The sequence below is a fragment of the Enoplosus armatus genome, chromosome 15, assembly GCF_043641665.1.
Source record: "Enoplosus armatus isolate fEnoArm2 chromosome 15, fEnoArm2.hap1, whole genome shotgun sequence".
Classification (NCBI taxonomy): Eukaryota; Metazoa; Chordata; class Actinopteri; order Centrarchiformes; family Enoplosidae; genus Enoplosus; species Enoplosus armatus.
Genome location: NC_092194.1, coordinates 14,913,783 through 14,936,216, shown reverse-complemented (window position 1 = coordinate 14,936,216; position 22,434 = coordinate 14,913,783). Strand labels below are relative to the sequence as shown.

At 40.3% G+C, this 22,434-nt stretch overlaps 1 protein-coding gene across 2 annotated transcripts in view; it reads left to right on the top strand.

Moving 5' to 3' along the window:
- The first annotated feature begins 2,452 nt into the window (after window positions 1-2,452).
- The window catches only part of uggt1 (UDP-glucose glycoprotein glucosyltransferase 1), a 31,386-nt gene continuing 11,404 nt past the window's right edge, over window positions 2,453-22,434 (top strand). Inside the window, exons 1-22 of one of the 2 annotated variants that reach the window (XM_070920196.1) lie at window positions 2,453-2,483; window positions 4,613-4,751; window positions 5,149-5,228; window positions 5,548-5,678; window positions 5,785-5,897; window positions 5,990-6,164; window positions 7,611-7,707; window positions 7,817-7,895; window positions 8,162-8,262; window positions 11,598-11,697; window positions 11,809-11,869; window positions 13,966-14,057; window positions 14,489-14,639; window positions 15,175-15,294; window positions 15,426-15,511; window positions 15,943-16,078; window positions 16,238-16,369; window positions 17,221-17,385; window positions 18,293-18,413; window positions 20,920-21,018; window positions 21,201-21,224; window positions 21,729-21,823. In XM_070920196.1, coding sequence (XP_070776297.1) covers window positions 2,453-2,483; window positions 4,613-4,751; window positions 5,149-5,228; window positions 5,548-5,678; window positions 5,785-5,897; window positions 5,990-6,164; window positions 7,611-7,707; window positions 7,817-7,895; window positions 8,162-8,262; window positions 11,598-11,697; window positions 11,809-11,869; window positions 13,966-14,057; window positions 14,489-14,639; window positions 15,175-15,294; window positions 15,426-15,511; window positions 15,943-16,078; window positions 16,238-16,369; window positions 17,221-17,385; window positions 18,293-18,413; window positions 20,920-21,018; window positions 21,201-21,224; window positions 21,729-21,823 — 2,328 coding nt within the window. The remainder of the gene's footprint in view (window positions 2,484-4,612; window positions 4,752-5,148; window positions 5,229-5,547; window positions 5,679-5,784; window positions 5,898-5,989; window positions 6,165-7,610; window positions 7,708-7,816; window positions 7,896-8,161; window positions 8,263-11,597; window positions 11,698-11,808; window positions 11,870-13,965; window positions 14,058-14,488; window positions 14,640-15,174; window positions 15,295-15,425; window positions 15,512-15,942; window positions 16,079-16,237; window positions 16,370-17,220; window positions 17,386-18,292; window positions 18,414-20,919; window positions 21,019-21,200; window positions 21,225-21,728; window positions 21,824-22,434) is intronic. The other variant, XM_070920195.1, reaches the window with a different exon arrangement.

Below are 22,434 nucleotides of genomic sequence, written 5' to 3'. Positions count from 1 at the left end.
GCCCAGACCAGCCCAGTGTTTGGTGGCTGTAATGTGGTGAATTAGCTTCATGTAGGAGACCCCGGCTGACCCCCATTATACAGTCAGGGACACATTTAATTAGCGGCAACTCACGTGAAACGACAAAAAGTATTAATATTAATGGAGGTTTAATTGAGGTCGTTTTGGTCCCCCGTTGAGGCTTTCAACCTCTAAAATGGCTGACGTGTGATAGTGCGAGGAGAGGGAGCCCACAGCCCAGGTTCGCCATTTCATATGCGACCCCGGAGAAGATGACAACTATCTCCCATAATTCATCTGAAGATGTCACCTTCTTGACAGATGAACAGGCCCTGTGGGCAGTGTGTGTGTGTGTGTGTGAGGCTAGGTTTAACTATACTTGCAAGGACTATCGAGTGAGGACATTTTGGCCTGTCCTCGTAGGGATACAGCTGATTTTGGTGTTAGATTGTGTGTGTGTGTGTGTGTGAGGTGTCATGTGCACGTGCACTTCAAAGTGAAGGTCAAATCCAGCAGGATAATTAATGTCTCTGCCTTTTATATAATGTTAAATCAAACCCTGGAACTGCTCCCTCTGGAGGATCAGCTGTCCAATTTAATTTAGGCTGCAGAGCGAGTAAATGAAAAAGCAAGACCCATGTCTCCACACCCTGGGACAGTGTCTCCGTACCTTTCATCTTCTTTTTATCAAGACCACACAACAGGTAGACAGGGAGCCTGGCCCGCTTTACCAATCTGCCCCAAAGGGACAGTCTCAATCCAAAAGATACAGCCTATCACACAAAGTCAAGGTAAAGGTTTACAAAATGGACCCCAGGAATCCCAGGTGCCCTTTTGCAAAATGAGTGGGATTTCAGTTTCTCACTCTTTTTCATTACCACATAACAAATACCGTTAACCAAAGGGACAGCTTTGGCTTAGTCTAAATACCGGATTTATTTCCCATGGCTATCACACCATGCATACAGCAAACCTCATTTCCATGAGCTGTTTTTCAAATTAATACATGCTGTTTTCTCAAATCAAGCCCCAAATATATATGGATCACCACAGCAGTGTCTGTCGTTAAATTACTGTGGGAGCCCTAAACTTATCTGCATGCACAGCTATACAGACACAACCCAGCATCTCTCATCTTCCTCCTTCTAAATCCCTCCTAAAATTGTATTCATATAATTATATATTTATAATATCATACAGCTCAGCTTTTAATATGTGTTATGATCTATATTGTATTGTTTTTGTTATATCATTAAATACAAAAAATATGTAATAAGCTGATTCTTTATTAAACATAAGAGAAAAGATAATATCACTAACAAATTTCCAGGAACTCGTGGAGCCTGCCACTAATGAGGTGTCAATGGACCAACTCCATAAAAATGACATGTGCTCTGATTTGTTGCTGGAGACAGTCATGTATGTTAGTAAATATTGATTTTACTGTCCAATATCACTGGAATAGCACAATGTAAATTCTGTTTAGGGTAGGGTTTTAATTTAACTGATACAAATATCCACGGACCACTGCTGAGCATACATTTTATATGAGATATATAACTATCCAGTAATGAGCTCTGTTCTTTAACTCTTGTGAGTGGCATGACTAATGGCATAGATCATGTCTTTGGAGCTACTCACATTTATATTTTTAAATGCAGTAAAGGTCTGAGGTTTAGACTTAGACTTTATTAATCCCACAGTGGGGAAATTTACAGGTCACAGCAGCAAAGACAGAAAGGTGCAGAAACACACAGCAGACAAGCACTGTGTCAATAATAATAATAGAAGTAATTTTTTTTTAAAGAAAAACAATATACAAATAATAAATACGGATATAAAAAAATATGGGGGACAAAAATAAATATATGCACAGAAAACATAAAGTATGTACAAATTGTGCAGATTTATGTGCAGTTAAACAGTCTTATAGCCATAGGAATGAACGACCTGCGGTAGTGCTCCTTCTTACACCGTGGGTGTAACAGCCTGCTGCTAAAGGAGCTGAGCAGTTTGAGCAGGAACATAGCTTTATGATTTAAATCCAACCACTTTTAAAAATAAATATTATTGTGCCTTTATAAGGAGCAAAGTATTGGCAGCAAACCTGTTCCCTTTCACCAAATGCTCTGTGCTACTATCGTCATTGTCTTGAGCAAAAAAATAATGATAAAAGTGCATTTTTTAATTGAGTGAAAACTATATTATGTTTAATTATGTTTTTTTCAGTTTGGGAGGCTGGGGTTAGGCAGTAAAGTTAATTGCCAGATTAGGTTCAGTTTCCCCACACTTCAGTTTTTAATTATCTCTCAGTGAAATGGGCTATTTTGTGTTCAAGTCACGTTTCAGTGTTGTTAAATAGTTTAATGCTCGGAGGATTTAAGTAATTTTGAACAGGCAAAATTGTGGTTACCTAATCTGGTTGACAGGACCTACCCACTCTCAGCGGAACATGAATGCAGGAAGCTACGGACCCGGCTTCGGTGAGAATATATCATTCATTTTTTATGCGATGAAACTATAAACGACTGTATACAATGCTGGTTATTATTGGTTTTTGGAGACTGCGACATTAGCTGACTGTGAGTGAACAGAAACCAGTAAAATCAGCTAGTTTCCACTTTGTGTAGGAAGATTTAGCTAGCTCCTGCGTCTTTTTGGCTAACGTCAATGTTCAGGTAGCGTTAGCTCTCCGTGAGTTCACCAACTGTTGACGGGCTCAGGGTGTCAATATAACGGACATTAGAGCTGTTAGGACCACCTAAACATATGCAAGATTAGGCTCTTGCAGTTAGCAGTTTGCTACATGTAAGAACCTTGTCTTATCCTTACCTTACAGCTCTGTGGATTGTCATTGAAACAGTCCGGATGTCCAAACTGTGCGCTCATTGGACGGAGGAGCCACGCTGAACTTTCCTATTGGACAGAGATCATGGCGCTTTTTGTTTACTAGCGAAAACCCCAGCAAGACATCCACAAATAAATATCGTATTCTGTTTTAGGAAACTATCAGTAAGATTATGATGTCGTGACTCAGGGTTCTTCCCCTTCCTCTTCATCATCGTCTCTCTGCCCTCACTCGCACTTTATATTTTGTTTCCAGATGAATACAGATTTTGTGTAGACCCATGGCCGGATTAATCTGCTAGGTTATGACCCTCCACCTCCTGCCCTCTGTGTATGCACTATGTTACCTCTAGGTTTCAATTAAGTGCTGTGTACACAGTAGGGCTGCAACGATTAGTCAATTAGTCGACCTTCAAATGTGAGAATTTACAGCTTTTCCCTGTCTAAACATAATTGTAAACTGATTAACTTTGGCTTTTGGACTGTTGGACAGATAAACGAGACATTTAATGATGCCACGTGGGGCTCTAGAAAATTGTGTTGGTCATTTTTCATTGTTTTCTGATGTGTTATAGGGTGTTAAGTGATTAATTGAGAAACTCATTAGCAGATTGATGGCACTGCTTATGAAAATAATCATTAGTTGCAACCATAGTAGACTATACCTGACCCCAGGTTCACTGTGCATCAGATAGTTTGCACTGATTTTATTAAGCAAAACTTAATTTAGAAATATGGACAATATAAACGTAATCAATCAAACAAGTTTTAAAACTTGATTCAGACGCATGGCTACAGCATTACAGAATAATGCAGGGCCCCCATGCATTGATATTATGGGTTTAAATTTCTTAACAAATTAGCAATTAATCAAATGACGAAAAACCAAATGACACAGTGAACCCTGGGTTCATGGTTCCTCGGTCCAATAGTCCGCTTTGCCCAGTTGGTTCAGCCAGATCAAACTGGATCAAGCTGAGATGCATTTTACTTTATGCTTGCGTCATAAAGCATGTCAAAAGTATCTCCAGTGATCACTTGTCATCAGATGTTGCCTCCCGCTCGTATTTCATTGTTACTGTTGGAAACAGGGTTCAAAACTATCTTCAAGTTGTTTGGCAAAGGCAAATCTATTATATCCTAGTGTATTTGGCAGGTTTGTCATGTTTGGTAATATGGCTGAAATCAGTATCACAGTGTTAATAAATACATTTTCTGATATCGATATATATCACCATATGGCAAATGTATGCAAAATCACAGATGAAGTAATCCTACTGCCTACTGATGGTTGAAGCAGTGAAAAGTGTCCCATTGTTTTGTTTTTTATGACTTCAAACCAGGACCCACCCAAACCAATAAACATATGGAGAAAACAAAAACTTTTACTAATTAATTTTGTCAATTTTTATTTACCCCTTGCCTGAAATTGTGAATTTGGACAACAGAAATTTGTAGACTGATATGATGATCTGATCATATCGTCATGATATGATTCTGCTAAAAGTAAAAAAATAGTAATATCCAATTATTGCCTGGCCCAGTTATCCACTTTTGCATGTGGAGTGATGGACTGGTTCCCTCTGTGCACTTTGGCTGCAGTCAAACCTGTATTTTAGATGTCCATGTGTCACCCAAGATGCTTTTTGGTGCCTCTCTGGCTCTGTAACACATATTCTTGCTGTGATTATCCTGTCATTTCTATGAATCTTCAACGCATCTGCCACCACTTCCCACCTAATGTTTCCCTCCACTCTCCTCTCAGGTGGAGGCTTGAGGATGTGGCTTCTGTGGGTCCTGCTGCTGTCACTGCTCTCTGTGGTGTCTGGGGGTGCAGACTCCAAGGCTGTCACCACCACCCTCACGACCAAATGGGCAGATACTCCCCTGCTGCTGGAGGCCAGGTACGACACTGCACTGCTCAACAGTAGCAGCCATTCGGCCGCATTACATCTGACATTATATTTCGGAAGCAGATAATAGATAAATCAATATCCTGAGGGCTTGTAGGGTCATTACTGAGACTGTCCTCTAAGTGAGTTTAAACTTCTGTCTCACTGATGTGTCCTTGAGCAAGACGCTGAATACTTAAAGGCTCCAGATGCTGTAGCTGAGGCTGTGCTCTGACTTTGGCAAGGAAAATAAAAACCTTCCTCTAGACTGTCATTATTATTATTATTATTATTATTATGTAGCTTTTAAGAATTGCTCGGAGTGTGTCATATATACATGCACAGCTTTTGAAACTGCCTTCATCATTATCATCATCATCTTCTTCTTCTTCTTCTTCTTCTTCGTCAGTGAGTTCCTGGCCGAGGAGAGCCAGGAGAAGTTCTGGGACTTTGTGGAGGCCAATCAGAACATAGAAGGAGAGCATGATGGTAAAGAAAAGCTGCTTCCGCCACTCTAGACCTGTTTTCACTTGGGCGCAGCTGAATTTATGATGTGCATGCAAGCCTCTTGGCAGCAATTGCAGTGTCAGTGTTTTGGCCGAACACTTATGCAAGCGATAACACGATAGAATAGAGCTGCAGACTGTAATGTTGTTCTGTTCATTTGTGTCTCTGCCCCTTGTTACAGCTAGACTATAACTTCCTGTGACAGAATCAATGTGCAACAGTTGAATAGAGGGAGCAAAAACATGTCAAAGAAAACAATGTTGGCTCATTACTTCTGTTTGTGCTTATCGTCCTCATGCAGACTCAGATCAGGCGTACTACGACCTGATTGTGAAGAAAGCCAGTGCCTTGCTCACCTCCGTCCAGGTCAACATGCTGAAGTTCGCCCTCTCCCTGAGAGCCTACTCCTCAACAGTACACTCCTTCCAGCAGGTACCAGGAGGATGATTTCATTTTGTGCTTGAAGGCTTGTACATGCATGTTAGGAGGGTCATATTATTTTGAATGTGTGTGAAAGATCCTGCTGTTCTTTTTTTAGATTGCGTCCAATGAGCCTCCTCCCTCTGGCTGCTCAGCATTTTTCAGCGTCCATGGAGAAAAGACGTGTGATGCAGAAGGTTTAGCAGCGCTGCTGAAAACAGCACCTGAGAGGTAATTAAAGACATATACCATTCAGACATAAGGATGATAAAGCAGTAAAGTAATGACTGATCTTATAAATTACTTCGCTGTCTCTCTTTCAGGCCGAAGCCATACCTCTTCAAAGGCGATCACAAATATTCTGGATCAAATCCAGACGCTCCTGTTGTCATTTTGTATGCCGAGTTTGGGAAACCAGATTTCCAGAGGCTTCACCAAGTCATATCAACCAAAGTCAACGAAGGCCTGGCGACTTATGTGTTCCGCCATTACCTGGCTGTAGGTGTTTCTCACACTCTTATAACAAGATTAACTTGAAATGGTGAATGCAGTAATATCCTGGCCGTTGCAACATCCTCCCATGAGGCTGGTGGTAATAGCAGCTGTTCTGCTGTTCTGCCTCTTCTGGCTTTGGCATACAAGCAGATCAGGTTTTAGTTTATGTTTTATTTTATTACACACACATCAATCTACCAGACTGAAAGACATGATGTGCATGGTCTGTGTGTGCAAGCAGCACGGCATTTTGGTAGACGAAGGAGGAGTATTGAAGGACCAGTGTGGCTTTGGTCCAGTGTAAGATGTGGAGGTTATACTAGATACAGTTAAAAGCGTGTAATAAGGAGGAGTGGAAAAACATTACTTGAGCCTGAAAGATATTAATAAACCTCCACACGTTCACACACACACTAGATTATCAGTTTTCTGAATACACGTTATTCATGGATATATGTTATCTCTTCCGTCCTTGGCACATTTTTTTTATAAATACAGAGAAAACTAAAAGGTGCAAATTGCGGTGCAAAATGTGATTTTAACACATACTCCCAAATGAGGCCTTGGAAGCACCTACTGTACGTAGATTACTTAGAAAAATAATGTTCTAGTTCTTGTGGGTTTCAGTGTTGTCCTTGTGAGCAGGGAGGTTAAATCCCAAAGTTTCTTTAAGGGTCCATTAAAGTGAATGGATGCTCCCCTCTCCATCCTCAACTGCCGTCATGGTGTGTAGTAGTATTGTGTAACCCCCACAAGTGAATATACTGTATGTATTTGTATGAACTTGAAGCAGGGTGTTGATTTATAAGCTGTTGTTTTCAGTTATCTTTTTAAAAAAAAACTCAGTTTAATTGGTCTCCTCATTTTCACCTGGAATGAAAAGTGCTTCTCCAATTCATCATGTCAAGTTGAAACTTCTTCCTTCACATGCAAATACAGTCCCCCCCGCCCCACCCCCACTCCCCGAAATTATGCTAAATTATTCTCACCATCTGTCTGTTGGACATGAAGTCCTGGGCACTAGAGAGGTTGTAACACTTAACGCTTTTTCTTTTTACTTCAAAGCTGCGGGACCAATCAGGATACAGTCAGTGTCCTCAGCACTTAGCAAGCAACAGCTGGTAGTCAGCAAGCACATGTGTTTGTAATGCGAGTGAGATTCATTTTTTACAACAGAGATGAAGTTGATGGAGACTCTTACAACGACAGGAACTACTTGGGCTAACATTTCTTTCTGCTTACTTAGTTGTATGTGGATTTGAAACATTGTGTTCACCATCAGTGCAGCTGTAGTGAAATGAGTTGGACAGCTTGATTGCTGTCTAAATGACTTAACTACTGTCAGTGCCTTTTTGAATGCATTTACACATGCATGTAAGCCTTCACTGACTACATCCTCAAGAAGTGTGCCCCTCATCTTTTAACAAAGCTTCCTTCCTTTCCCTCCAGAATCCAAGTGGAAAGAAAGTCTATCTGTCTGGGTATGGAGTGGAGCTGGCCATCAAAAGCCAGGAGTACAAGGCAAAGGACGACACACAAGTCCAAGGTTAACACACATACACAAGAATACACACTGTCGATACGCACACGTCCGTGATGGTGTAATCCCAGAGGAGTCCTGATGTGAATAACGAGTTAATTGATTGTGGTTTCAGGGGCGGAGGTGAACGCTACAGTGATCGGAGAGAATGATCCAGTGGATGAGGTCCAGGGATTCCTTTTTGGCAAACTGAAGTGAGTGACTTTGTGCCAGCCCATGATAAAAATTCAAAGCTTGGATTAGCTCCAGGAACTGCACCACGCTTTCACCAGCCAAGCCTTTTTCTTCTTCTTCTACTTGTCCTTCTACAGTTTCTTCCCTCAAAGCATCGACCATAACCTTTTTATGTCCGATAAACTAACCTGAAAATAAACAAATCAATCTGTGAATCTGACATGTAGCAGATGCACTAACTCTCTCTCTCTCGCTCTCTCCGTCTGTTTTCTCGTTCTCTCACCAGGACCGTCTACCCAGAGCTGAAAGAACAGTTAAAGGAGTTGAGGAAACATTTGGTAGAAAGCACCAATGAAATGGCACCTCTGAAAGTCTGGCAAATGCAAGGTGGGTCTCTACTCGTTCAACAGTAGAATGAGTTAATATCCTGTTTTTCTTCCGCTTCTTACTTTAGCATGATTGGATATGTAGCTAGTCTATGTAAGAAATAAGTCTTTATGTCTATTGGTTTTACATCAGTTATAAATTATTGTACTTTATAGACTGTTGACAGCAGAGTGGAACAAATATGTAAAACTGACAGAGCCAACATCTTGACAGGCTAACGAAAATAAGCTGCGTGGCCCTGTGAGCATGCACCAAAGCTAAACACTTCCTCAGCTTACTGTTAATACCTGCAGGCATTATCCCTGTCACTTAAATTGTGAAGAAATCGATTTTATGATCCTGTAAATACACCCTCAGGACTCAGGACCGATCTCTGTGTCCATTAGTTTCATAGCTACAGTTGACAAAAGATAATTATCTAATTTCAGAAATCCCAAATCGTCATCCCCATCAAAATGTAATCGATTGTTTCTTGACCCAGATAGGTCTATCTGTCTTTCTAATTTCATAGAAATCTGGTGGAACGTTTTTCAAAATTACTCACTTAAAACCCCTAAACCTTAGCAGCCTAGGCTGTGCAGCCAAACTTTATTTTAAAAGCAGCTCCACCTTGACGAACTACAGTAGTAAAAATGGTGCTTACACATAATTGCATCAGTATGAATAATCCAACAGTATAATGTATAAACACACAGGGGGCCTTTTTCAACATAATGACTACTTTTTATATTTAATATTTTAAGGACATTTTGCTGATGATACTTCTGCACTATTACTTGAGTAAGATTTAGAATAGATTTAGACTCCCCGAGACTACGTAACTTTTGCTGAACAGCGGCGACCGTGGCCACAAGTGACAATTACAAGATAATGGTGAATGCTAAAACATACAGCTACACAGCAATATCTATTTAACTAGTTAGCTAACATTAGCCACCATAAGCTACCAGTCACACTAGACTTAGATTAGAAGTAAGGCTTTGTCTGCTAAACCCCTGAGTGAATTAAGCAAGGGGTGTGTTTTATTGATTATGAATTCAACTTTTCATTTGTAAAATAAATAATGTGTTATTTCTTCTTTCAAGCAAAGTAAAGGATCTAAATACTTTCATATGTACAATGTGTAACATGATGCACAAGACATTGACTGTTTCACTCAGTGCAATCAACACATAGCTCCAATGAAGAGCTGCAAAGTGCTCATGCAGAATGTTTACACGAGACTGTCAGACTGTGTGGAATAATTGGACTTCAACAACCTTAAAGCAACTTGAGGGAAAAACAGGGTGAAACTGCATGTTTAGGCGTTAGTTGAACAGGAAACTAACTAAGTAAACGGAGCAAAAACATGATCCCTTGATGTAGAATGAGATGTAAAGGCAACATTTATATTTAGTTTTCTGCGGATTTTCAATGAAACTCTACAACTGCATTGCAAGACTTTGCTGTGTTTAGCTTTGATTTTCCTTTTATGTGAAAATCGTTCTAAAATGTTTTCTTCTAATTATCCCCTGATACACTGAAAGAAATGAAAGTGAACCAATTCCAGTGAGAGACTTTGCATCCATGTTGGAGATGTGCTTGTTTCATTAGTTTGATTTATTCTACTTATGCATTGATCATAAATAAATAAACTGAAATTGATATTGGCTTCTGTTGCTTTAACAGTGAGATCATTCCATCAGTGAATAAAACTTGCAGTGGAAAGTGTATCTGTCTAGTTCTGTAATCAATGGCCGCGGTCGATCAGTGTCCTCTTGATACATTTGAGCCATAATATCTTGAAGATATGAGAGCTTTGTCTGCTGCAACATAAAAGCATTATTGATTAGGGTTGCGTCATCTATTGGATTACATATTTGAACACACTTGCAGAGACGTAATCGTGTGTGCTTTTGAAATGTGTCCACTCTTCTGGTTTATGTGTGTTTTTGCACTACGAGTCTTATTTCTATCGCAAGGTGTGGTCAGGTTGAAAGCATGAGGTGGCTTTGATTGTGGTGTATAAAAGATGTGAGGGGATGAGGGAGTCGGTTGAGCGCGACTGTCAGACTGTCATGTGGGCGTCTGTCTTTATCTTCTACCCCGCTGGGGCTCATTTGCTCAGCCTGTTTACAAAGAGACGGAGACCTCCAGGGGCTAATAATCACAGAGGCTACAACACCATTACAGTGAAGCTCACTGCACTGAAATAATCCTCACTGCACTCTTCCTCTAGTTGCAAGCAAAAGCTCTACATGCTCTTATGCAGTCTTCTCTACACTTCTAAATAATGGTTCTTAATGTTTACACATGTTTATATATTCTAGTTTCTGTTCTTAATCCTGCCTTAAATCCTTTTGATGCTTTGAGATAGTTTTAATTAAGGCCTCATATGTGAAGACAAGCATGTTAACATGGGATTATTTCCTAATTAATACGTTAATTAGCTTAACTGATGGCTTTTTTAGCCATGCTAACAGCATGGCTCCAGGGATGGCGATGTCTGCAATGTCAGTCAGCAGATCCGCCACTCGGGTTCAGAATGAAATTTTTCAACAACAATTCGATGGATTGCCATGAAATTTTGTACAGGCATTCGTGGTAGAGGATGTATTCTAATGATTTTGGTGATTCTTTGACCTTCCATCTAGCGCCACCATGAGGTTGATATTTGTGGTTTGGAGTGACATGTGTAAAACTTAGATTTATTGGGTCTGATCAAATACATCGTGGTCTTGAGCGCTTAAGTACAAGTTCCCGCACCGCCAGGTAGTAGACAGGTGTGTCCCACGTCAGAAAAATACCAACACATAGTACACTTAACCCACACTTGATGCGCACTTGTCCTAATATTGCTTCGACATGGTATTCAGAGCTAAGAGTATCCCACAATCCACCACCAATTTAATGTCTTTATTAATTGTATTACTCCTTTGTGCCCCTGAAAGTGTGTTTTTTTTTTACCGTCATCTGAATGTAACTGTGATGCAGTATGTTTGATCCTATTTATTTGTTCATTAGATGGAAATTAAATAAACCAACGAAGATATGAGCTTAACTGAGCAGGTTTGAGGTCTTAACAGGCACTTTGGCATATTGGGACGGTCCCAACATTACACATGCACATACACATTAAATGAAAGATGAAAGATTCAGCTGTTCAAGCGCCACTTGAGCCTTCAAGCGTGCCCTCTTTTGTGAGTTTATTATAAGAATACAGACTCTTACAATTGCTCATACTCATGCTTTTATTTTGTTGAAACTTTCTCTCTCCTCTGTTTTTCTCCAATCGTCTCCGTCCCATGTTTTGCCCTCTTTGCCTACCTCCCCCCCACCCTCCTTTTCTTCTATAGATCTGAGTTTCCAGACAGCAGCTCGCATTCTTGCTGCTCCCGCTGTTGATTCCCTCAACGTCATGAAGGACCTCAGTCAGAACTTCCCCACCAAAGCCAGGTGAAGAAGAAACACACACAACCACAGTAGCTACAGTAGGAAGTTGTGGTTTACACAGATATTGACAAGTTTGCAGTTTTACATTTCAAGTCTTCCCTTTTCCCCTCACAGGTCCATCACCAGAACAGTGGTCAACTCTGATATCCGCAAGGAGATCGGCGAGAACCAAAAGGTACATGTTTGTTTGTCCATTCGTCTCTCTTTCATCCATCAATCCTCTTTAGTCCTCGTTAGTCATTTTTCAATGCGATGAAAACACACAACAGATTAAGGCATGAGCCTGGCTTTATTCCATATTTTTCTTATTGCCAATAAATCCCATGAAAAGACAAAAGCCAACATTGTGTTAGTGAGTCGTCTGTGTCTCAATACTTTCCAACTTGCCTACCCTGTTTAATAATGGGTCACAAATATTTTGTTTACTTTCTAAAAAAGGTTAAGTAATTTCCTAAAACAGCTAGGCACTGTAGTTCTTATCAGACCACACAAACAAGAGTAAATAGTGTATTTGTTGGGAACTACTTTCAGCTGCGGAGTTATTCATGTTTGGTGCTGCTGGACAGTGCATTTGGTATTGACTGAAAATAACCTACATTGCCCGTGTTAATGGTAATGAATGCCTCATCAATTTGTTTTTAACAGCCTGACTATTGTTGCGTTGATATTATTGACCCTAATTGGCTTAACAGAAAAATAATTGTGCGTCTCCATCCACCTGTTTTAGGAGCATATTTAGTTTGCTGAGGTGGAAAAGTTGGTGTACTGATAAAAACAAAATGCGACTAAGTACAGCGGAAACAGACTTATAAATATATCGTGAAGCATGTGACTTCCATTAAAGCTTCTGCTCCACTGAAGAGACTAAAAATAGCAGCAGACGAAAACATCCGGGGGTAGCGACGAGGAGACCGTAACCTTCCTCAAATTAATACATGAAACAAACGTGTTCTACATGGTTTTTCATCGTTTGAGGTTTGACTAGCGCTTTTTTTAATTACGTTGTGCCCTCTTCCTTCCCTCAATTTCTAATATTTGAATAACAGAAATGGATGGAAACGTGCATTAATTTGCATTGCCTTTTGCCGATTTTCTACAACAGTTAAAACTGGGTTTCATTTGGATGGAAACCCGGCTAGTGACTTGACATCTTCAACGTCTTTCATTCCTATGTCTTGTCTTAATCCAGCGTCCTGGTACTTTTCCCTTCCTGCTGACTGAGTCGTCCAGTGGTCAGGGATAATTTAGGTTTAGCTGTTTACCATTCCAATCCAATAAAGGTGAAAAATAAAGAAAAACAGATAGCATTATTGCACACAGCCACAACCACAACCTTGCAGCCTTTGTCTTTAGGGAAATATCTCAAAATGAGAACTGCCCCTTCCTGTTTCTGTTTTGTTCTTTGTTTGTTATTATGTGATAAATTGTAAACAACATCTGACTTGAAAAGCATTCAGTTTCTGACAATGTGTTTGGCTTTGCTCTGCTAATGGAATAGGTAATCATCCCTTTTTCTTGTCAAATATTTTTTCACTCCTTCTCCCTCCCTCCTGCCTCCCTCCTCAAGCTGTGCTCACATTATCTTGGTGTGCAGACAGGAGTTTGGGTGGGTGGTGGGGGTGAGCAGCAAACGTCCTAATTACTGAATCAGTGATTCATTCGGCGGGCGCACTGAGTCCTGCAGCGAGAAATGATTATTGATTGAAGTAGTTTGGACACATGCACTTGCACGCAGTCATCTCTCTCTCTCACTCAAACACACACACACACACACACACACACACACACACACACACACTGTTTAAGTGGGATGAACAATATTTGTGTTAATCATGTCTTGTTGTAATTGCAGTGTTGGAGTATGATTAATCTGACGTCTTTGTCTTTCTCTAATGGGATTTGACTGCGGCAGAACGACTTTGAGCTTTCCCTTTGCCCGCGCAGACACACAAACACTCGCACAACTTCTCATGGCCGTGCACACACCCTTTCTCTAATAATTACATTTGTTCAGTGTGGGGTTTGATTGCTCTAAACAGACTGATTTTAAACAGAGCTGTCAGAGCTTGTTTGGAGCTGACGACGTGCCTTGTTACGGCTTTGTGTCGACTGTTGCCTCGAGTTTTACATTGTAATTGACTGCGCGATGGCCGGCTTTGACGTTACGCGCTGCACAGCGCGGCTATCTGCTCAGCTGGAGTTGAATGGGGAGTTTTAGGGTTTGATGTGAACTGGATGTTTAGTTATGTTGACGTTTCTCTCTCTCCGTAGTTTTTCAAAGGAACTCTGGGCCTGCAGCCTGGAGATTCAGCCCTGTTCCTCAACGGACTGCATATAGATCTGGACACACAAGACATCTTCAGGTACACACACACACACACAACCATAGTCATTGTATATTAATGTAAAGTATATTATCATTCAGTTTATCAGCTGTGTAACATAATTAAACATTAGGTATACATAAGGCAACTTTTGAGTTTTTTCTGACTTTTACCGAAAATGACCCAGAACAGAGCAGCTCCTTGCGTTTGAGACGCTGAAACTAGGGAATATTTGGTGTTTTTGCTTGAAAAATGATTAATTGATTGACCATAATAGTTGCTGATTGATTTTCTGTCTTTGCTCTATAATCATTAAACTTCACAGTGTTTTTGTTCAAAGTTTTAAAATCTGTTTTGCTACCTTTTTTTAAAAATATTTTTATTAGATTTTTTTTGTATGTTTTTCAATATTCAAAATAAGCCCTGACCCAGCTTAACACACTCTGACTTTTGTCCCTTGATCCCTGCAGTGTGTTTGAGGTGCTGCGCAGTGAGGCGAGAGTGATGGAGGGTCTGCGCTCCCTGCACATCGAGACGCCCTACATCCACGACATCCTGAAGCTCAACGTTCAGCCCTCCGAATCTGACTATGCTGTCGACATCCGCAACCCTGCCATCAGTGTAAGAAATCACATAACCAGAATCCTTAATCTTAATTAGGCACTGTTGCCTGTCAGTTCTTGTTCCCAAATGTCCTGGAAAACCTGGAGGTACTGGAATTCTGTAATGCAATTTTTTTTTAGCTATGAAAATGAGAGAATAGCCCAAAATGTCCTTGGGAAAGAATTAGTTTGGAAAAATGTTTTATTGTACAGCAAAATTATAATCTCCCAATAATCGATATAATCAAACCCTCCTTATGTCTCATTTATCTTTGCATCAGCTGGCAGCTCAAATGGCAGCTCTGGTCGATGATGAAGTTGAAATAGTCTGAAATCATTTTCACCGATATTTTCTGACTTTACATAGACTAAACAATAATAATAATAATAATAAACAAACACTGCTTAACTAAAAAAGCTAAAAGAAAGATTAATAGACAATGGAGCTAGTCGTTAAGTTGCAGCCACCAGCAGTAAAATGTAATTCTCTTATTGTCACTGATCTGCAGTCTCCTTTCAAAACATTTCCTCTTCAATTCCTTTTTCATTTTTAGTGGATTAACAACTTGGAGACGGACCACAGATACAGCTCGTGGCCTTTCAACGTGCAGGAGCTGCTCAGACCGACCTTCCCCGGAGTCATCAGGCAGATCCGCAAGAACTTCCACAATCTGGTTCGTCCATTCCTGATTATTCAACCGCTTGTGAACCCAAATGGATCTGAATCTCTGTAAAAAATATGAACGTGTGTGTGTTTGTTTGTTTGTTTTTGTGTGTGTGTGTGTGTGTGTGTGTGTGTGTGCAGGTGATCATTCTGGACCCAACTCAGGAGAACGCTGCTGAGCTGCTGAGTGTCGCAGAGATGTTCTACGCTAACAACATCCCCCTCAGGTTGGTGTTTATGTCATCAGGGATGTGGTGGAACGTGAACTCGCCAGAACTCATCAGGATACTAGACAAGGATATATGAGTTACTTGTACAATATATTTTCTTACATATTGGACATTATATGTATTTTCTGATGAATGTGAACAGTTTTTATTGCTCCACAGAAAATGTAACAAAAAAGACGCTACACTGCAGTTGCAGTCACTTGGGACGTGTAGTTAAAATCCATTTTAATTTAGGAGTTTTGTCAGGCAGGTCTGGGAGACCTTTGATACCTCCCTACATGTGGCATCTTGGGATGGTCCGTTTGTTTGAATACTGATGAAGCACACAGCACACAGTCTGCATTTTAACTGTCCAATATACATATGAGAGTCTGTTGTTGAAACTTTATTTGGTCGCTGTGTGTGTTTTTTATTTTTTTTTATTTTAGGATCGGGCTGGTGTTTGTGGTGTCAGATGAAGATGACCTAGATGGGATGCAGGATGCAGGTGTGGCGCTGGTCCGAGCCTATAACTACATCAGCGACGAGGTGGACAGTCAGAGTGCGTTTGAATCCGTCATCTCGGTGAGTCGATCTTGGTTCTTCTTAAAACATTATTATTTTAATGAGAAACACAAAGTTTGACACCAGTGACTCTAAAAAACTTGAGTAGACAAGCAGAGTCTATAACAGTCTTACATCCGTTCTCCCTAAATGTTTTGTACCTTCATCTTTTCCTTCTAGATGTTCAACCGGGTGCCTATCGGTGGACAGTTGAGCGTTGGGGACGTGGTGAAAGTGCTGGAGAAGAGGTTCCCCTACGTGGAGGTCAGCAGCATCCTGGGAGCCGACTCCAGCTACGACGGCAACAGAAAGGTGAGAGGAGCTGGATGCTGGATGATACCATCATATCGTGGTTATTATCAGTCAAAACCATCATTGTTACCTTTTGATTTTTTATACTGTAGTAAAAGTAAGGTATTTATATAGGAAGAATTGTCATACACACAGGCAATTCAAATTTGGGAAATATGGTTATTCGCTTTCTTGGCGAGAGTCATATTATAAGATTGACACCAGTTTTATGTCTGTTAGCTGAGCCTGGAACCAACAGGTGATTTGCTTAGCTTAGCATAAGGCTGGAAAAGGGGAGAAAAATGAAATCTAAGAATGAGAAATTATGGTTACATTTTTGTTTGTGCACAGATCAATGGCACGAGATATAACGCGTTCATTTGTGATCTTTTAGAGGTTTTAACCTTTTTAGATGGTGTCAAGCTAGCTGGTTCCCTCTGGTCTTATGCTAAGCTAAGCTGGTGTTAGCTTCATATTTGCCATACAAACGAGTGCTACCAGTCTATGTAGTCTCACCTAATTCTACGCAAGAAAGTGAAATATATTTCTGAAATGTCAAACTGTGCCTTTTTTAAAATGAGAGCAATAGATGGTTATGAAGATACTTGAGAACAGGTGTAATGTTTTTATATTTCTTTGATTTAGTTTGAACTCTGGGAGCATTTTACACGAGTTGTAGTTGTGGAAGAGCTTTTTTGGGTAGAGCTGAAAAAAGACTGTTGCAATCGTCAAACATGCTTAAAATAATAGCGTCGATCAGATTTTCATGATTCTGGTTAGACACAAGTCCTCCTTCACAACTCTAGCTATTTTGAAAAGGTAAAAGGTTGACACAACTTTAAAATAAACTCTCTCTGTGTCTCCTCCTTCAGGAAGGGCGGGCGTACTACGAGCAGACGGGCGTGGGCCCGTTGCCTGTGGTCATGTACAACGGCATACCTTACCAGCGTGAACAGCTGGACCCGGACGAACTGGAGACGGTCACCATGCAGAAGATCCTAGAGACCACCTCCTTCTACCAGAGAGCCGTCTACCTGGTCAGTTAGAGCACACACACACACTCACACACAATTTGATATACAGTTGCAGGGGTTTCATTATCATGTCACAATTCAACACAGTTAGTTATTTCCACGTATTCCAGATGAGCTCTTATCTACATACAGGATGTGAAAAATGACTTTTACCTCTTAATTTCATCAAGAAACTGAAGAGATTTTTAACAACAAAAATAAGTTTAATCTTATCAAATAAGACTGTAACAAGTTACATAATCACGGATAGTTAACTGACACGGTGATAATACCAGTTGGTGTATTTATTTGTGCTGTTGTGCGTGTTCATCTTTTAATTAGCTGGAGCTGCTACAAAATAGAGTTTAATTGAAAGAAAAATGAAATGAGTGGAAGAGCTCTAGATGATGTTTTGGGCAGAGAGTTGTTCATTTTTACAAGTACACTGTCTAGGATTGTAGTGAGTAATGATTTTTCTTTTAAGCTCGATCTTTGTGAGCGTGCCATCTGCCATGCTTTCCCGTTTTAATGTCGTTCCAGCACTCAGAGGAGCCAAATGTTTGAATTGGTTATTTCAAAGGCCTCTTGTTTAGTGAGGTCTGTAAAGCACAGTTAGCAGTGTTTTTAATTTAGTTGCTGTACCAGTTCTAGTTGTGAACATGCTGTTAGTCATCACTCTTGTTTTCTCCTTTTTTTAATGTCTAATCTGAACTTGTTTGGAGGAAAACTTTTCAGTCGATAAACAAACATCAGTAACTGCAGTGGAAAAGTTATTAAATCTTGAGATGGCTGTCTTTAGTGTGACTGTGAGGATGAAAATCACGCAGACGAGTACCTTCTGCATCACTTTCGGGTTCTGCAGTAACAGTAAGGAAAGTCTTTTCTAAATTATTCCTTTAACGCCCTGAATCTGTGCTCGTGTGCCTCGCAGGGTGAGCTGGCTACAGATCACGACGTCGTGGACTTCATCATGAATCAGCCCAACGTCGTTCCTCGCATCAACCCCAGAGTGCTGTCCACCAGCAGAACATACCTGGATCTGTCTGATACCAGTGAGTACATGTTAGGGGTGTAAACAAATATGAATTCATTATTCAGATATGAACAGTATTTGAAATGTTGCTGTGACATTCAATATTCAGACATTCAGTGAGGTTCATCCTCAATAACTTCTCATATTTTACCTGATTAGCTGTTCAGTGGAGGATAAAGCTTGACTGATGTTGCACAGCTGTTGTTTTTACCTAATGATCTGATATGAAGCCTGGCACCTCGAAGTGACAGTAGACCAGAAACTGCTGAAGTTAGAGATCATCTCAGAAGCCAGAGAGCTTTTCAGATGTATGTTAATAGTGCTAACCCCCCTTTTTAAATAGACACCTTAGACCAACTGTATTTACATGTGGACCTCCACCCACCACCTCCATCATTTTTTGTTTTTTAAACTTTGCAATGTGACCCAATGAGCTTTTATGGCTTTTATGGTATTTTGTTGATGGCTTTCTCATTTCCAATCATAGACCTTTAAGACCAACTTTATATTCATCTGGTCCCCCTCCTATTATATATGCAACCTCCAAGAAAAATCATGCAATATGGTTACTGCAATTCGGACTTAGTATTATTATTACTATTACTATATATATATATATATATATATATATATATACAGTCATGGAAAAAATGATTAGACCACCCTTGTTTTCTTCAATTTCTTGTTCATTTTAATGCCTGGTACCACTAAAGGTATATTACCTGAAGAATACAATGAACACGACAAAAAATGCAGCTGATTACATAATACTTTATGTCCTATTTGACATGCTTAAGCTTAATTGTATTCCCAGGGTATATAAGAGGCCATTTCATGTCATAAGCAGCACTGCACATGCAAAGGCCTGGAGTGGTTTCCTGCTTACATTCAAGCCGTAGCACAACTCAGAAGTTGTCAGCTCTCACATAATGCCTAAAACAAAAGAATTATGTGAAGCCACAAAGGCAGCCATCTTGGCACTGCTGGAAATTGGCATGAGTGAGAGACAGGTAGCCAAAAAACTGAAGATCTCCAAGACAGCCGTTCATTACACCAAGAAAAAACAAGCCGAACATGGTACTACCAAATTGCTAGCTGGTCGAGGCAGGAAGCGTCTTTCTACCCCACGAGATGACCGTGCACTCATCCGTTCCTGTGTCAGGAATCGTCGTCAGACCTCCAGGGACCTTAAAAATGAGTGGGCATTGTCGAGAAATGTGACTTGTTCGGCAAGGACAGTTCGAAACCGACTTCTTGAAGCTGGTCTGAAGTCACACAGGGCACGGAAGAAGCCCTTCATCAACGAAAGGCAGAGGAAGGCCCGGTTACTCTTTGCTAGGGATCACATGGATTGGACTGTTGATGATTGGGCTAAGGTTCTCTTCAGTGATGAATCCAATTTTGAGTTGATGCCCACTCCAGCCAACTTACTGGTTAGGAGGAAGCCTGGAGAAGCCTACAAACCAGACTGTCTTGCCCCTACAGTAAAACATGGGGGTGGATCAGTGATGATCTGGGGTTGTTTCAGTATGGGTGGAACAGGGCAAATGCAATTGTGTGAAGGGCGAATGAACCAGGTCATGTACAGGGCTACTCTTGAAAACAGTCTTCTTCCATCAGCTGGAAAACTCTTTCCTGCCTCGAATGACTGGATTTTCCAACAAGACAATGCCCCTTGCCACACGGCAAGGTCAGTTAAAGCCTGGATGGAGAACCAGAACATTCGAACCATGCCTTGGCCTGCTCAATCACCAGATCTAAATCCAATGGAAAACCTGTGGAAAATCATCAAACTCAAAATGGAGAACCACAAGCCCAAAAACAAAGCAAATTTGTTTGAATTTGTGCAACAGGAATGGGCTGCTGTGACAGCAGAACAATGTCAGAAGCTGGTGGAGAGCATGCCAAGACGCATGGCTGCAGTCATCAAGAACAATGGTTATGCAATCAAGTACTAACTCCTGTGTGTATCATGTGACTAAAACAGACAGAAAAGAAAACATGGAATGCCTAAAAGCACTGTTTTTGGCAGTACAATGCCATAGCTATTGATGTAAGAACTTAAGTGATTTTGGTTATTATCAAGAAAACCATGGAAAATGGTTAGATATCAGCTCTTAAATTAAACTCTTATGAGCTATTTTTGTTGTTATCATTATATTTGTCCAAACAAATGTACCTTTAGTGGTACCAGGCATTAAAATGAACAAGAAATTGAAGAAAACAAGGGTGGTCTAATAATTTTTTCCATGACTGTATATATATTTTCTCATTTTTAATTTCCACCCGTTAACAAGTAACATTACTCAGACTCAGTTTGTCTTTTTTTGAATGTGGGGTTCAATTGCAAATCATGTATTATTATTATTATTTGATTTAACATAAATGACATAAATGGATACAGAGAGTAGCTTTGCGTTACACCACCTGTGCACCTTCACACGTTTACATCTGTCATAAAAAAAACAATTTTTGGCATTTGCTACATGATCTACAGTTTACTCCTTTTCTTTCTCTTTTTGCAGACAACCACTTCGTAGATGATTATGCTCGCTTCTCGACTCTCGACACCAAAGAGAAGAGCACCGCTGTGGCCAACAGCATGAACTACATGACTAAGAAAGGTAAGACGGGTCTCATATAAGAAACAAACACTGAATGGAAGAGAATGCTTGTGGAGTATCTTTGTTGTTGCAAGTGACGATCCTTTAGTCTCCTTCAAGCCTTAACTCTGTCTTCATGTATTCTCCTCCTGTCCTCTCCTCTTCCTCTTATTCATGTGATTTTAAAAATGTCCCTGCATCAGGGATGACCACCACCAACAGGCATGGTAAATCACCCTTTTCCTCCACATTATTCCCTCTCCTTCTCACTTGCTCTTTTTTTTCTCTTTTCTGTGCACTACATTGCTGGCAGCGTTTAGACGTGTTTGCGAATCCACCACCACTCCTCCATCTGTGTTGCATTTCTCAGGGGACACAAATGACTAATTACGCATGATAATTGTGTGTTAGAGTCTGAGGTATAAGTACTAAAAACTGCTCACTAAGTTCTAACATTGTTTCTTCCATCTTTAGGAGAGCATGACAGATAATTATGTGTTATTTGTTGTAGCTGCATGGAGAATGAAATGTTAAAAATCTGATTTCATGTTTGGAAATGGCAAAGAGTTTTTTTCATGTTTTTTTTTCTTACAGCGCAGTATGCTACCCACATAGATTTTTGCCCAATTGACCAAACTTTATCTTCTATGGCTCGCCTCTTTTGCCTCCATGAGTTTGCCGGTGTAGCATCACCCCAGTAACGTCTCTGTTTCTTACTTTGTGGTTTTCAGATGATGGCTACATCCGTCCGGTGACCTTCTGGGTGGTCGGAGACTTTGACAAGCCCTCAGGACGTCAGCTTCTTTATGATGCCATCAGACACATGGTACAAAATCCTTTTATACCATCTCTTTGGGCAGGACCATGAAGTCAATTAAAGACATTGTTGGGGACATTTTGGGAAATACGCATATTTGCTTTCCTGAGAATGAGAATTATATGAGAAGATTGATACCACTCTCATGTTTTTACGGTGAATATTAAGCCAGGACATAGTTAGCTTAGTAATCTAGACTGGAAACACGAAGAAACAGCTAGCCTGGCTCTGTCCATAGGTAACAAAATCAGTCTCCCAGCACCTCTAAAGCTCACAAGTTAACAGAGTCAAGGTGTGGCTCACTGTGACAGCAAGACTTTAGCAAGTTCAGTTACTGCGATGGGAAGATCAAGAAAGAGTCCTGCACATACGACATGTTTCCAATCTTTGTGCTAAGCTAAGCTAACCAGCTGCCGGATGTATCTTTATGTTTACCTTATATATATATCAACTTCTCATCTAACCAAATGAGAGTATTTCCCAAAGTGTTTATCTATTCCTTTAAGTTTTTGTTTGTGAGGAGTTTTGTCTAATTTAACACAAAACACAGTTTATGACATTAATCCTTAATTTGACTATTTCCTTATTTCTGATTTCCTTAAGTAGAATTCTGAAGAGCC